Below are 13670 nucleotides of genomic sequence, written 5' to 3' on the forward strand. Positions count from 1 at the left end.
AGAAAATGTTATTCTACTGCAGTGTTAACAACCACAAAGTCAGTTTTTCAGTCGCTGAAAGTAGAGCTGATCTTCTTATGTTGTCTCTTGGTAACAAGTGTTTCAACTCTATGGTTTGTAGCTTTGGGAAACACTTGTTTGTTGCCTGGAAACAGACATCTAATTGTAGAAATATCTAAGTTTTAGCAAAAAACCTACGGAAATGTGTTAGGAATGTCTCAACATTAGACCTAGAAGGACAGAAATTATGTCTGAAATGTCTGTAAGTCATGCAATTACAGTATCTGACGTTATCTTAATTAAGAGATTTTTTAATGCATTGCACTTACAGAGATTAAGGTTCTCTACTAAGAACAAAACCCAAATTTGTGAAATATTTGCCCTGTATCAGGACTGACTGTAAGCCCTCTATCGCTGTGTGAACTGTATGTATTTTATTTTACGAGTAATGTTGAAGGGTTTGTTCTTTATGTTATTTGTAAAGATACTCGTGGCTGAGTTTAAGTCACATACTATGTGTTTACTTTATATGAAAATCCTTAAATAAAGGTTTAATTAAGAGATTTTTGCCTCTTTGATCACATAACAGTTGTGCAACAGCCTTCAAATTACAGCACACTCTCAAGCTCATGTCCACACAGACTGTGCATTTATAGCTAAAATGTTACACATATGATCAGGCAGGTCAAGCAACGATGACAGAGGTCTCATTTTAGCTAGAAACTGTAGATTCTGCTGCCTGATTTGACACAATCAAAAAATGGATTTTATCAGCTGTAGCTATCAAACATTATTTATTAGAGCTGTACAAATCAGAAAATTAAACTCTGCAAGCTGGAACAAGATTGTGGACTGAATCCTTCAGCTCTTCAAAAAGACTTAAATAGTGATGAGTGTAAAAGGGGTGTCTCTCTGACTTTCTTCTCTGCGCAGGTTTAAAAATAAAGACTCTGCAAATACAAACATTTTCCACCTTTAAATCCGCTAATCTCTTAAAAAGAAAGATTTGAAGGACGGCAGGTTTGCATAACATACTTGCCTCTGTAAGCTCGTGATCATTTAGAATTACGAGCTTTAGAGGGGTCTGGCTTTTTGTTCTCCAGAGGCTGCAAACTAGCTCTTCTCTGCTAAGTTCCCCCACACTGTCAAAAGGCATTTTGAATTCACCTGAATATCTGTCATTACTCGAGCTGGAGAAAAAACACATCTCTGGAGCTGCTATCTGCTCTGTCTGCTGCAAACATACAAAATCAGCTGAAAATATCTGGTGGGTGATTAAAGCGTTGACTCTGCGTAAGTGTGCAGCCTCCCTTAGAAATTATTACTGTTTCCAGAGCGCTACACAGTGACCAATAAGCGACGTGTGCACTGTGAGGGAAAAGCTGGGTCTCAAGCAGACTCTAGTGTGGTTTGTTTGTTGTGTGAAGGCAAACAAACCGACCACAGGATTTTACAATGGCAGATATGAGATTTTAGCATGATTTCAACACTAAACTACTAATAAATCCAAAAGCTGTTAAAACTGCTGTGCTTATAACTGACTCTGTGTATGTTACTTTGACAATTCATTAAGTCCATTAAAATGTGTGTAACAGTGATCCTACAGTAATAAGTCTTGAATGATTACTGTCAAAGATGCCTCCTTTTCATCCTCCTCAATCTGTCTGATCAATGAACAGTCCTATAATAGTCTATTCATAATGCTGTTTTTTCATAGCGAGTTCTTTGTGTCACCAAAGAACATGTACACATTAAAAGAATGAAAGATCTGCATTAACTTCTATCAGTCACTGGAATTTCTCTGTGTTCAAATGGAACACAGAGAAATCGTCACGACATGGGAGTCGTGTCCACAAAGTCGTGAACTCTGAGCTTACAGGTTGTGAATACCTCATCGGGGTGTTCATATTGTCACGTCTCGAGAACGTAGTTAACACGATCCCATTTGAATGCAGCATTTTATTTCCTCGTGTGGATCCTGATGATTAGTCATGTAATCATAGTATCAGACATTATCTTAGTTAATAGATTTTTGCCTATAACTGATCTCACAACACTTTTGCAACACTTTCTCAGGGTATGCGCAATCTCAAGCTTTTAACCACACAAACTGGGTTTTTAGAGAATCGCCACATTCAGAGATGACCAGGCAGGTCAGGAAATAACGTCCACTTTCAAGGCTCTCATTTTAGCTTGCAACTGCAGATTTTGCATCCTGAAAGGTCAGCCATGCAGTCGTAGCATGATAGTCATGCAGAGTGACTAACACCAAAACTGCCAACTTACCTAACTGTCATTGTGTAAGACTTAGTGTTTACTCCTTTTGGTTAGTTTGCGAAAAGTCAGTTTGAACATTAATCATTTTTTTCCTCTGGGTCTGGACCAAATGAACTGTACTACTGATGTGAATGCACCCCTGAAATCATGTGTGACTTTTTAGATTACACCAAAAACTACAGTCAGCGCTATACTTAACATTTTTAATATGCAAAATGTAAATACTCAAATTTAAATTATCACTTGACCATAGTTGTATTTAGTCAAGACACTGCACTTACATTTGATCCCATTTTCTTAAGCATGAGCAGGACCCGCACTTTCTGTTGGATGTACATGTCTTCAGGAGACTTCCCCGGGGCCTCCTCGCGGTTCATCCCCCCTGCTCCTGTGGCTCTGGACACACAAACAAATCCACGTTACACAAGACCTGAGAAAAATCACAGCTACGCAAACACACTATGTTATTAGAAGTTAAAAACACTGCGATGTTTCAGCCACACTATCTGACCGGCCATAAACTGACAGAGTGAGACTTTATTAGAAACCGTTTGACTGTGAACACACATCCTTGCAGACCTGAAAACAATAGCTAAAGCGTGATTTTACTTTGTTTCTTTTGTGATTGTACGTGAGAGTCCTGTATTACATGAGTTCTGCACTGAATTCATCTCTCATTAAAGCTTTTAAACTCTTTGAAACAGGAAGGTGATGAGCAACTTAATAAGGAATGGTACAAAATTAGCAAGAAATTAGTAAAACAACACAAGAAAATTACCTGTTTGCATGTTATTTTAATAATAAAATAACATGCAAACAAAAAAACAACTACAAAATCACCTTGAGAAAGTGATAAAATATTCAGATTTTTTTCTTTTTTCCTGTAAAATAATTTTAAATATATAGTTAAGAGAATTATAAGTATAGTTTTCTGGACATTTTTCCCTTGTTTTTTCTGATTATATTTAATAATCCCCCCAAACCATTATACCATAATTTCCTTGTCACCTATTACTATTTTTTTGCAGTTTGTGTAACATTTCTTGTCAAGTTACTCATTATATGTTTTCCAGTTTCAGAGGTTTAAATGCTAGTAAACGGTGTCTGAATGCAGCACAAAAAAACTGATGTTGATCCATGTGTTAAAGGGTTAAACAAGTATTAATAACCTCTGTATAAGTCATATAATCCCTGGCAGTATTCTTTAGCAAATATGAAGTTAAGGCTCTTGCAGTCAGCAGCATTGAGCTAACACCCACTAGAGTATTATTGTTATAACCACATATAAGACTGACTGCATTTCAATTATCGGTGTCTCTGTAACCTGACTAGACTGGAACTGGATGTCTCACTATTAATAAATAATATAATAATATACAGACTGCAGTCTGTGTGATAAGCACTTCATACATATAATCCAAACAGTGGCGATATTAGAAGTCAGAGGCCTTGTCTCAGTGCAGTCACAGTGCAGGTTTGGCACTTCACAGCGTGAATGGCTGTCATTAATATTGCATAGCAGTTTTCACACAGATCTCGCCCCTGCCTGCTCCTTCCATCTCTTATTCTCCGTCTAACTAATGACCTATTTTCTCTGTCAGTCTGCAGAGATGCAAAATATAGGCAAAAGAGGAGGAAAAAAGGGGGAGGGAATAGAAGGCGATAAAAGGAGCTGCCAAAGCTAATGCGGATGACAGAAAAGGGATAGGTTCCGCTGTGATAGCGCGCACACACATCAAGGTCGGCTGTTGTCGCATTAGATCTCCGGTGTAACACACCAACAAAACGAGGCATACAGAGCGGCTTGAGATCCAGCTAAAATTTGCTAATTGAAAAAGCTACAAGAAGAAATTATTCACAGAAAGTAGAAAACATAAATCTTTAAAAGGATAAATCTGGTCTGAAAAAAAAAATAAGATTTAATGGAGAGAATATCAGTATGCAAGTCAGGATTTGTTCTCCCCTAAGAATCTTTCATAAAAAGCCTACGGGAGCCGCAGTGACTATGATAGTTCTGGCAATTTATTTTGGCCTCTTATCTATACAAAGGACCACTAATGCATGTTGACAGGCCGTTTGATGTGGGGTTATATTTAATTGAGGAGCTGGCTCGCCGTCCCCACTTCCCAGAGCCCGGAGGGGGGAGAAGGCTGAATGGGGCACCGTTGGCCATTGGCTAGCGTTTGGGTGCCACTGTGAGCGTGTGGATTCATCCAGATCAGAGCAGCTGGAGACCATGCTGCTGGCTATAGTCCTTATAATTATACCAACCTTTGGTGGCTGTTTACTGCATGAAAATAACACTTGACTTTGTCTTCTTGTCTGTTTTCAGCTACACAAAGTGGTTACAGGACACTGGATGAGGCGAAGATGAATACATTAGTTATTCGCTTCCACCTGAGCGTCAGGCACAGTTTAATTGGCGAGCCACAGAAGTCTCAAAGCAAGACAGGCATGAAAAGATGGAGAGAGCTCGGTTGCTCAGTGCAGCGGCTTCAGGGAGAATGTTGGTGCTGAGGGTGAAGGGGGTGTCTTCGTATCAGCAGCAGCGACACGTTTGATCACGTCTCCCAATTCCTCGCGCCAGACAAACGGAGGAGCTAAGACTCCAGGCAGAGAGACCCAACGGTGAGACGACATACAGAATGAAGCATGATATAAACTCAGGAGCACCAGTCGGCATCAGGAGCTCACTGGGAATAAAACGGTCACTGCGTGTGAGCGCAAGAGAACAGGATTACTCTGGCTGCCAAAAGGTGTCTTCTCTTGACATTTTCTTAAAAGACAAGGATGATAAAACAAACATCCACATTAATATTCAGGCATATTTTAAGACTTAACAACTTAACCATTTTCATGTCTGTCACCACACAAAAGGCCGATATATTTCGCATTCATCATCTGTATAAATAGGCCTACTGCTTTCATGAATGAGGCATTTCTGATCCTCTGATGTTTGCGTTTGAAGTTTGAAAACTGGCCATACTTAGTAGCATCTCTGCCCAGGCGGCAATTTGTATTTTTACCAGCCTGAAAAAAAAAGCCATTTTGTCTCATCCCACTTTCACAGCGATATCTGCTATAAGAAGAACAAACGTAGCGTGTGAAATCCCATAGGGAGAGTCTCTGTGGGAGGTAGAAACAACGTGGAATTGTAAATGAGGGTGATCGTGATCATTCTTCCATTGTCGTGACGCATTTCACTCACAAAGAGAATTTCACCTTTGCTTCTGCAGGATGGAGGGGGCAGAAAGACAAATTTGTAAATGACCATTTTGGGCAGCAGAGTAGCGACAGAACTGGAATCATTTCTGTTCTGGCACTCTGTGAACTGGACGACATCATGTTTACAACAGTGATTAACATTGTGCATATGATTATGTAACGGGTAGTTTCATCCGTGCAATCCTGCTGAACAAACTAGCTTTCCAACCATGTTTATAATTCCAACAATGTGCCAGATGGTACTTCGCTGCCTGGCGCACAATGCCTGGCTGCCACTGACTTAACCTCTAAATAATGCCATCCTGCGTATCACTGCTGGATTACAACACTTTAAACACACTGGGTTGAGATTAAGTCCAGTTCAACATGATCCTGATGCCAGATCTCACATACTGCATGTCCTCATAGACAAGTGTATTATCAGAGGCCTGGATCTTGAAATACTTGACAATAAATGCTGCAACTAACTATTTTCATCATGAATTAATCATGACTTTATTGTTCTCTATGTATAAACAATGTGAAAAAAATGTAATTACATAAATTTTCATGAGCCTAAAGTGAAGTTTTAATTGCCTGCATCGTCCTAAACCTAAAGATTTTCATAAAATAGTGACAAATGTCCCTTGTAGAATGCCAAAGCACAAGGTGTCATCTAAAAACTGTAAGTAAGTATCGGAAATGCCAATACCGTCTAAAATGCTGGACTGAGCATCAGCAAATACTGAAGTCTCTGTACCAACCCAGTATCACACAATTTACTGATGAACTTTAAAGTAGTTTCACAATCAGACAGATAGGCAGTTTTCACAAGAAATCAGCTCTCCTATGTCCCTCTGAAACAGTAGCCTACACAAGCAACTACTGTTTTAGAGTGATGAAGAAGAATTGATTTGTAGTGTAACTTTAGCCACTAGCAAAATGCCAGAAATCTGGCAACATTTTACACTGGAAAGTCCCCCCAGTTTAGGGTTCAAACTGAACCAAACCATACAACAATTATGGTAATCATTTTACATCCATACAGGGTTAGTAGCATACAAAACTGTTATTATTATTACTTTTTGAACACAGTGGAATTAATCTGTGCTCATTATCAGCCGATACACAAGTTCAGGTACAGGAATTGGTATCAGAAAGGAAAAAATGGTATCAGATCGTCTCTATCTAAGACCCACAGATATTGAATCTAAAGTGATGAAAATGACTAAATCCTCGCATCTGAAAAGCTGATACCAGAAATATAACACTTAAAATTTTTGCATAATAAAATGACATAACTGCTTGTCTTTGCCCTAATCATTTAACTGATTAATTGTTTCAGCACTAGACAAACATCTATTTTGCCAAAATGACCTGGAAAAACAACCCCTCCAAAACAGCCAATGTTCTATTACATGAAATGCAGACCAACCAATTTATTCACAGCAAGAGATTGACACCATTTTTCTGTATATGTCTTATTATTTCTTTAAGCTGCATTCAGGTTACACTCTTCTGAGAAGACAAAATCTTCTTTTAATAGAAAACATGTTGTGGGGGCACATGATATCAGATATTTTGCGGATATCCGATATGCCAGTATATAACAACTCATTTGGCCAATAATCAACACCGATCACATATATCTACTTTATTCCCCCACCTTATTTCTATTCTGTAGCGGAATTAATATCATATTGTGCATACTCTTATTGTGATGGCCCACCAGCAGATGGAGACATAAAATGCAATTATTTTTAGTATATAATTCATTCATTGTGCAAAATTAGAAAAATATTTTATAAAATGGTTGATTTGATCAGAATGCAGTGACAAAGAGGAAATTACAAGCGACAAGACTAAGCTAAAAACCTTAATATAGTGTTCTGGAGAAAAAAAAAACCTTCTATATTTAGCCTATTCGGGTCATTCTAGCATTATTCTGACGTACACGCTATTCTGTAGAAAATGTCGTGAATCATTTCAAGGACCACAATAAGGATCCTGTCACAATCCTTTGTGTGTGCCTGATGTTGGGTTCTTGAGGTGGGCTGGCTCAACACTAATCCCTCGAGGGATGCTCAGCCAGCCTCAGACGCATGCGGCTAATATCCCAGACGTAATCAAAGGCTTTCTTTAATGCTGATCTAGCCCCCCCACCGCTTGTGTTGGGCTCTTGTGAGTGTTGTGATGTTGGGTTGTGCTGAGACATCGAGTCCCTCTAGGCAGCCCAGCTAAACCAGCATCACTGATACTGGAATGAGAACTCTAAAAGGCACAAAACAACATGATGGCCAGCTTCAAATGTCCAGTCCTTACACATGGTAGTGGTGGGACACATACGGAATATTGTTGTGACCAGGGTATTATTAACAGCAGCAAAATACTGGTAAAATGTGCAAGCAACTGCTAGCTTTGTTTTAATAACCAGCCAAAAAAACCCAATGGTGATCTATTGAGTTTCTAGTAGATTTAGGTATCCACCAGCCTAAAGAGCAGGTGGACAAAAAATGTTATTTCCACCCCTGGTTGTGATGCTGAGGTGTATCTTTACTGCACCCATCTTAGCAGTTCTACTTTCTTACAGGTCAGCTGTGTGTTTATGGGATTCTCGTATTTAAATGACGGCATTCAATTACATAAGTTGCATTGCATAAGTGCTTAAAAAGCTTTAAAATGTGTACTGTTTTATGTTAGTACAATATGCACTTTGAAAAATATTGTTTCCGAGTTGTGTGTAAAAATGACAGTATATTTAATACGCACAAAACATATTATTGACATTTTAAAAGTTATCTATCACAGCTGGTTGTCTAACAATCAGTATTATAATGGAAAATGGCCTGAATTTCAATTCTACTGGCAACATGCATTAGTTTGATCGCTTTTTTCAGATACCAAGATACAGGGCTCAGTAGCAATGGTTGCCTGGTCCCCATTGGCAACCATTTTGAGAAACGGGAAGCCAATTCTCAGCCTGTGGTTGTGATTAACGGCAACCACTTTTTAACATAAAAAGGGGTAATATTGTTGCATTAGTGATATTTAAATACTGCTGTTACAGTCAGAGCCAGATAACACTGCATGTAACAATGCTGCACTTTCACTGGTGCATTTACTTGCATGGCACAGAGATAATGGCAAAGAAAATTAAGTTGACTGTGGGCTGACAAATTTGACTAACCTGTCAACATCCCAAATAAATGTTCTAACTGACTCAACTGACAAAAAACAAAACAAACAAACAAACAAAAGCAGATGAGCATGAACGAATAGATAAGATCAGGAAAACAAATACAACAAAGAATTTTGTTTGGTTACTGTAATTAAGCTTTTAAACGTTATTTAATGTCACATTATCATTATAACACAGATGTGTATAACGGCACAATATCTTATTAATTACTCGTAATATAAGGTGAAGAAAATGGCATAAATTTTTTTAGTTTTGGCAACCAAGACCCAATGCCTTGTTCTCAGCCTGGCAACAGCATTAAATGGTTATAGTTGAGCCATGACAAGGTGTTAAGATTAACTTATGAAAAATCTGATAGTACATAAATAATAAATAAGTGCATAAATAAGTACATAAATTGATGCTCCGCTGTTTTGCTATATCATAAAACTTCAAACATGTTAAACAAAACATGGAGCAGTTGCTTGTGATTTCAATGACTGAAGTCATTGAAGTCAAGTTTTAACTTACAGCCGAGATAGATTTCTCTTTGATAACTTCTGGGGTCAAAATGTGACCTTTTTAAAAATACCCAAGACATAAAATCATATCTTGATTTAGAACAACTGTTTTTGTAGCCGCAGCATTTATAACAAGCACTGCTAATTTTCATACAGCCACAGCAAATTACACATTCTGTGACGCCACTTCAAAAAATAGAGAGAAGCCTATTCATTGCATGGCATCTCTGCGTTCCAGATTTCTTATGTACACTTGTGTATCAGCACCCATTAGTGTCTCTGAGCAATAAAAACATGGAGAAGACTTCTCAAGACCATTTCAACACTGTGACCGGGCCACACAGTGCAGTGAGGATCTGCTGCCAGAGATTACAGTATGCAATGTGATAGGCCCTCACATTTGCTGAGGGTCATGAAGGCCAGAGGCTGCCAAAGTGCACCAGCCAAGTCACACATGACCCAGTCCACTTATCAAGCTTGTCGTTGGCTCCAGAATCAGCTGTGCGCATGATGCACAGTGTCCGATTGTTTAAGTAATCAAATTCCCTCAGCACTCAGAAAAACAAGATGTCTAAGTTGACTGACAAACTGAGTTTAGTTTCACCCGAATGCCACTGACAGCCTGAACTCTTTCAGACCCCATCAGGTCAGCTCTACAGACAGCAAAAACCGAGAAGGAAAAAATAACTAGAATTCGATCATGAGCTGCTCCGACATCCCAAGCAAATGTGTGAGAAACTTAAGTAGGCTAGAAGCCTGGTGTGGCTGCCAGCTGAGCTGCCAACAACCTGCCCTGGTTCTGCAGAGCAGCTGTGTCACTGCAGGTACACACACTCACGCACACATGCTCCCTTCAAACGATGGCTAACCGTGTCACGAAACCTAATAAACAACTAGTGGTCATACTGAAAACAGGACAGATTTACTCATTAAACACCGCAATTAAGCAAAATCCTCCCTTAATCTTGTGACTTATTTTCAGTAATATCGTCATACTGTACAACGTTTTTAAAAAATGGGCTAGGACTGCAGCATATGCAAAAACCAAAAAGATTATTTTGACAGCAACTGTAATATGAGTCATAATCTGATAATTTTTGCATTTCATTATCATTAAAATAAATAAATTAAAATGATCATGATGGGATTTTTGCTTGCGTCTGTACCAAACAAGCATGTTGCCATGGCCAGTGCATCTCTAGAGCACCAAAATTCTTAATTTGAAATGGTATGTTGTGACACATTTTACCTTCATTGAAAATTTGCAGCTCTTGCAATATGGATATTGCACTGGGCCATATTATGATTTTTTTAAAAATAATTTGATTAATTGTGCAGCCTTAAATTAGGCTGCAAGTAATGATTATTTTCATTATGAATTAACCTGTCACTTATTTACTTGTTTAATCAAGGAATTTAATTAGTTTTTAAAACGGTAGAAATGAGTGAAAAATGCCGCACCAGGTTTGAAAGGTCTTCAAATGACGTGTTGTCCAATCCAATGGTCCAAAATCGATAAAGGTTGCATAATTAAAAACTACTGGGAGGTTTTAATGCATTGTGCAGATCTTGATTTTTTGATCTAGCACCTGCATAACTCTTTTGGATGTGCATGCCTTCCACCTAGCTTGTTCTTATAAAGATTTATCTATTTTGCAGTGATGTCAGTCCTATTGGCCAACAGAACGCAGCTTCTTCCCATCCAAACCTGCATGAAACACAATGAAAACCCTTTGACCAGCCGTGCACCCAGCAGACTGACTCCCTCTGCGTCGGGGCAGCTTGGGGTCCTGAAACAGCGTGAGCCAGACGGGCAGACACCGCAGGCCAGAAAGGCTCTGGACTTACTGGATGTCTGCATGCCACCTTTGTGTGAAGCCATCTCCTCACATGTACAGTGCCCACAACAATGGCTACAGTATTTGGGGACAATGGTGATGAACTGGATTGTGAATACATGATTGATAAGTAGGTCATGTCTTGTTGTCACCACGTGAGGCATGAACTCAAACAATCCTGCTCAACTGTACGGGCTTAGTTCATAGCTGGGTTTCTGTGTGTGATTAACTGTCCTTTGACTATTTCTGTGCCACATTAAGTTGATGCTCGGATCTGCAGAGAGTGAGTTTCAGTGGGCAGGACATGACATTTAACACACATACCTGGAATACACTGAGAAACGCTTCCTAGATAGTGAAAAAAAAACCCCATCATTTTTCAGGGTTACCACACATTTTCACAGACAATGTTTCAAAACTTTTCCGTAATTTTTTAAGGACCCCAAATTATTATTATTTTTTTCATTTCCCACTTGCCTGGAGTTTTTCATAGATATCAAATTTAAATTTTATTACACTGCACGTTGTACATAGACATTATCCACGGAAAATTATTGTATTACGGTAATTTAAAAAATTTTTTAATTATTTTTTTAAAAATTTTTTTATTTACCGTCTAATAGGCAACTATAACAAACTGTACATTTGCAATGATACTACAGTTCAATTAAGAACTTGTACAATCATTTTCAGCAAAAACATTTTACAAACATGAACATGATCATGCAAATGATTCCACAATACCAAATTTGATACACCGAGTTTTTCACAGACCACGCCATATAACATAATTAAATCTGGTCTATGATCTCAGAACATCTTAGCTCACTCCTCAGGGTCCCTCAAAGGAATTGAAACAGAAGCTGCTGCCTTAAGCTGGTCCCTTGGGGGTACGGCTGCAAGATTTCAAAAGCGCCAACATCAAGGCAGGGAATAAAAATCCTAAAGTTATACTATCTATGTGCTTGGAACAATACAATGCATTGCAAATGTGCAGGATACCATGCACAACAGACAAAGAACTGCGAGCAGAAAAGATGCTTTCAAGTTCTTTAAAACAGTCAAAAAGACTTGGTGGTCATCTGGAGGCCTCCGTCATCTGGACTGGGCGCAACCACAAATGGATCCAAGCAGCTCTGGTATCATCGTGTCAGGCCACAACAGGCCACTACGTGGGCTGAGTTAATGCTGACGGTCTGACAAGTGTGTGTGCCAAACGCAGCGCAAGAGGTTGTGAGATGAACCAGCCCTCCCTCCCAAACTCTGCTCGCAGGCAGCTGATGAGGTCCCCTCGGGGAACAAGCAGCCGCTGAAGAGCACCTGCCCTGACTGTGAGAAGGCGAGGGAAGCCAGGCCAGGGGTCCTAATCTCTCTCCAAAACCCATCCAGTTGGGAGAATGTGCAAACGAAGGCAGGCTTGACATACTGTGGTCTATGACCAAGTATGCTAGTTGCCAGGAGAATTCAGAGTGCTTGCCTGTGGCCAAGCCCTGATACCCACTGGCTGCAGCACTCATCAATGCCCCACTGTCGGCAGGGTGCCAGCTTCACCACTCAAAGGGCTGTCAGCTATCTGACATGTGGGGGAAAGCAGACACTGTAAAAGGTTGTGTGGTACAATGCATCCATGGGAGGCATGGTCCAAAAATAGAAAACCAATGAAGGAGTTATGTGAGAAAAGAAAACTCGAACATGAAAACCACATTCAAAGAAAGTGACCACATTGTACAGCAGCATTTTAAATACTCTCCAAGCCTGAGCAGTGACTTAACGGTCTGTAATTTGTATTATCATTACGTACATGAAGCTACATTTCTGTTATATCGATATTTAATATTCACTAGGCACAATGTTTACAAAAGGGGTCCGACAGCTTAAGGCAGGTTAGATTTAAAACTTTTAAAGACTATTTTTACTGCCATTTCAATGAAACGCAAGACCAATTTTATGCATACCAAAATTGAAGAAAAAGAAAACATAAACTGACACTAGTTACTTGGGTAAACATTTTGCCCATATATATATGTACATACAAAGTTGGGGTTATTTTGAAAATTCATCAGAAAAAAATGATTCACAAATTCCTACTTCCTATGCATTGGAATTTTTAAGATTTTAAAAAGATTGATTTAAGACATTCTCATACAAATTAAGGGCTAATTTTCACATTTAAGACTTTTTAAGGATCTGCAGGATCTCTAACACGACAGAGGTTGGTACAAGTAACGGTCAAATAAAAGTATAACGTTAATAAGGGTGTGCATAACGTGCACTCACGTTAGCTGAGATTTTTGAGTTTTTGGTAGTTTTTTTCAAAGCCAAACTCGGACTGGAAATTAACACAGCAAAAAAAAAATACCAAAAAGCATCGAACTGCAACAATAAAAGCGCTGGTTTGGACACACATGACTGTGAGTCGTCTTGTTATCATGTTTCGGGACGCAGACTGTTCAAACTGTAGCAGCGCTCTTGCTAGCGAGCAGCAAGCCTTCAACGCGTTTTCGACATGAATCTTAATCAATATCCGTGGTGGGAAAAAACACACTGACGGTACTCTCAACGAATTTACACGTCGTGTTTATTTTAACCTGACAACAATTTCATTTAGTCTCCACCAAAGCCGCGCTACCTTTGGCAAAGCAGCCAATGCTA

General features: G+C 39.2%; 1 protein-coding gene across 1 annotated transcript in view; it reads right to left on the reverse strand.

Annotated features, from left to right (window-relative positions):
- ctnnbip1 (catenin, beta interacting protein 1) overlaps positions 1 to 13670 on the reverse strand; it is a 29319-nt gene that overhangs the window by 15346 nt on the left and 303 nt on the right. Inside the window, exon 2 of the mRNA XM_042492581.1 lies at positions 2559 to 2673. Within this exon, the coding sequence (XP_042348515.1) occupies positions 2559 to 2654 (96 nt within the window). The 5' untranslated portion in view covers positions 2655 to 2673. The remainder of the gene's footprint in view (positions 1 to 2558; positions 2674 to 13670) is intronic.

The sequence above is a fragment of the Plectropomus leopardus genome, chromosome 8 (genome assembly GCF_008729295.1).
Source record: "Plectropomus leopardus isolate mb chromosome 8, YSFRI_Pleo_2.0, whole genome shotgun sequence".
Classification (NCBI taxonomy): domain Eukaryota; kingdom Metazoa; phylum Chordata; class Actinopteri; order Perciformes; family Serranidae; genus Plectropomus; species Plectropomus leopardus.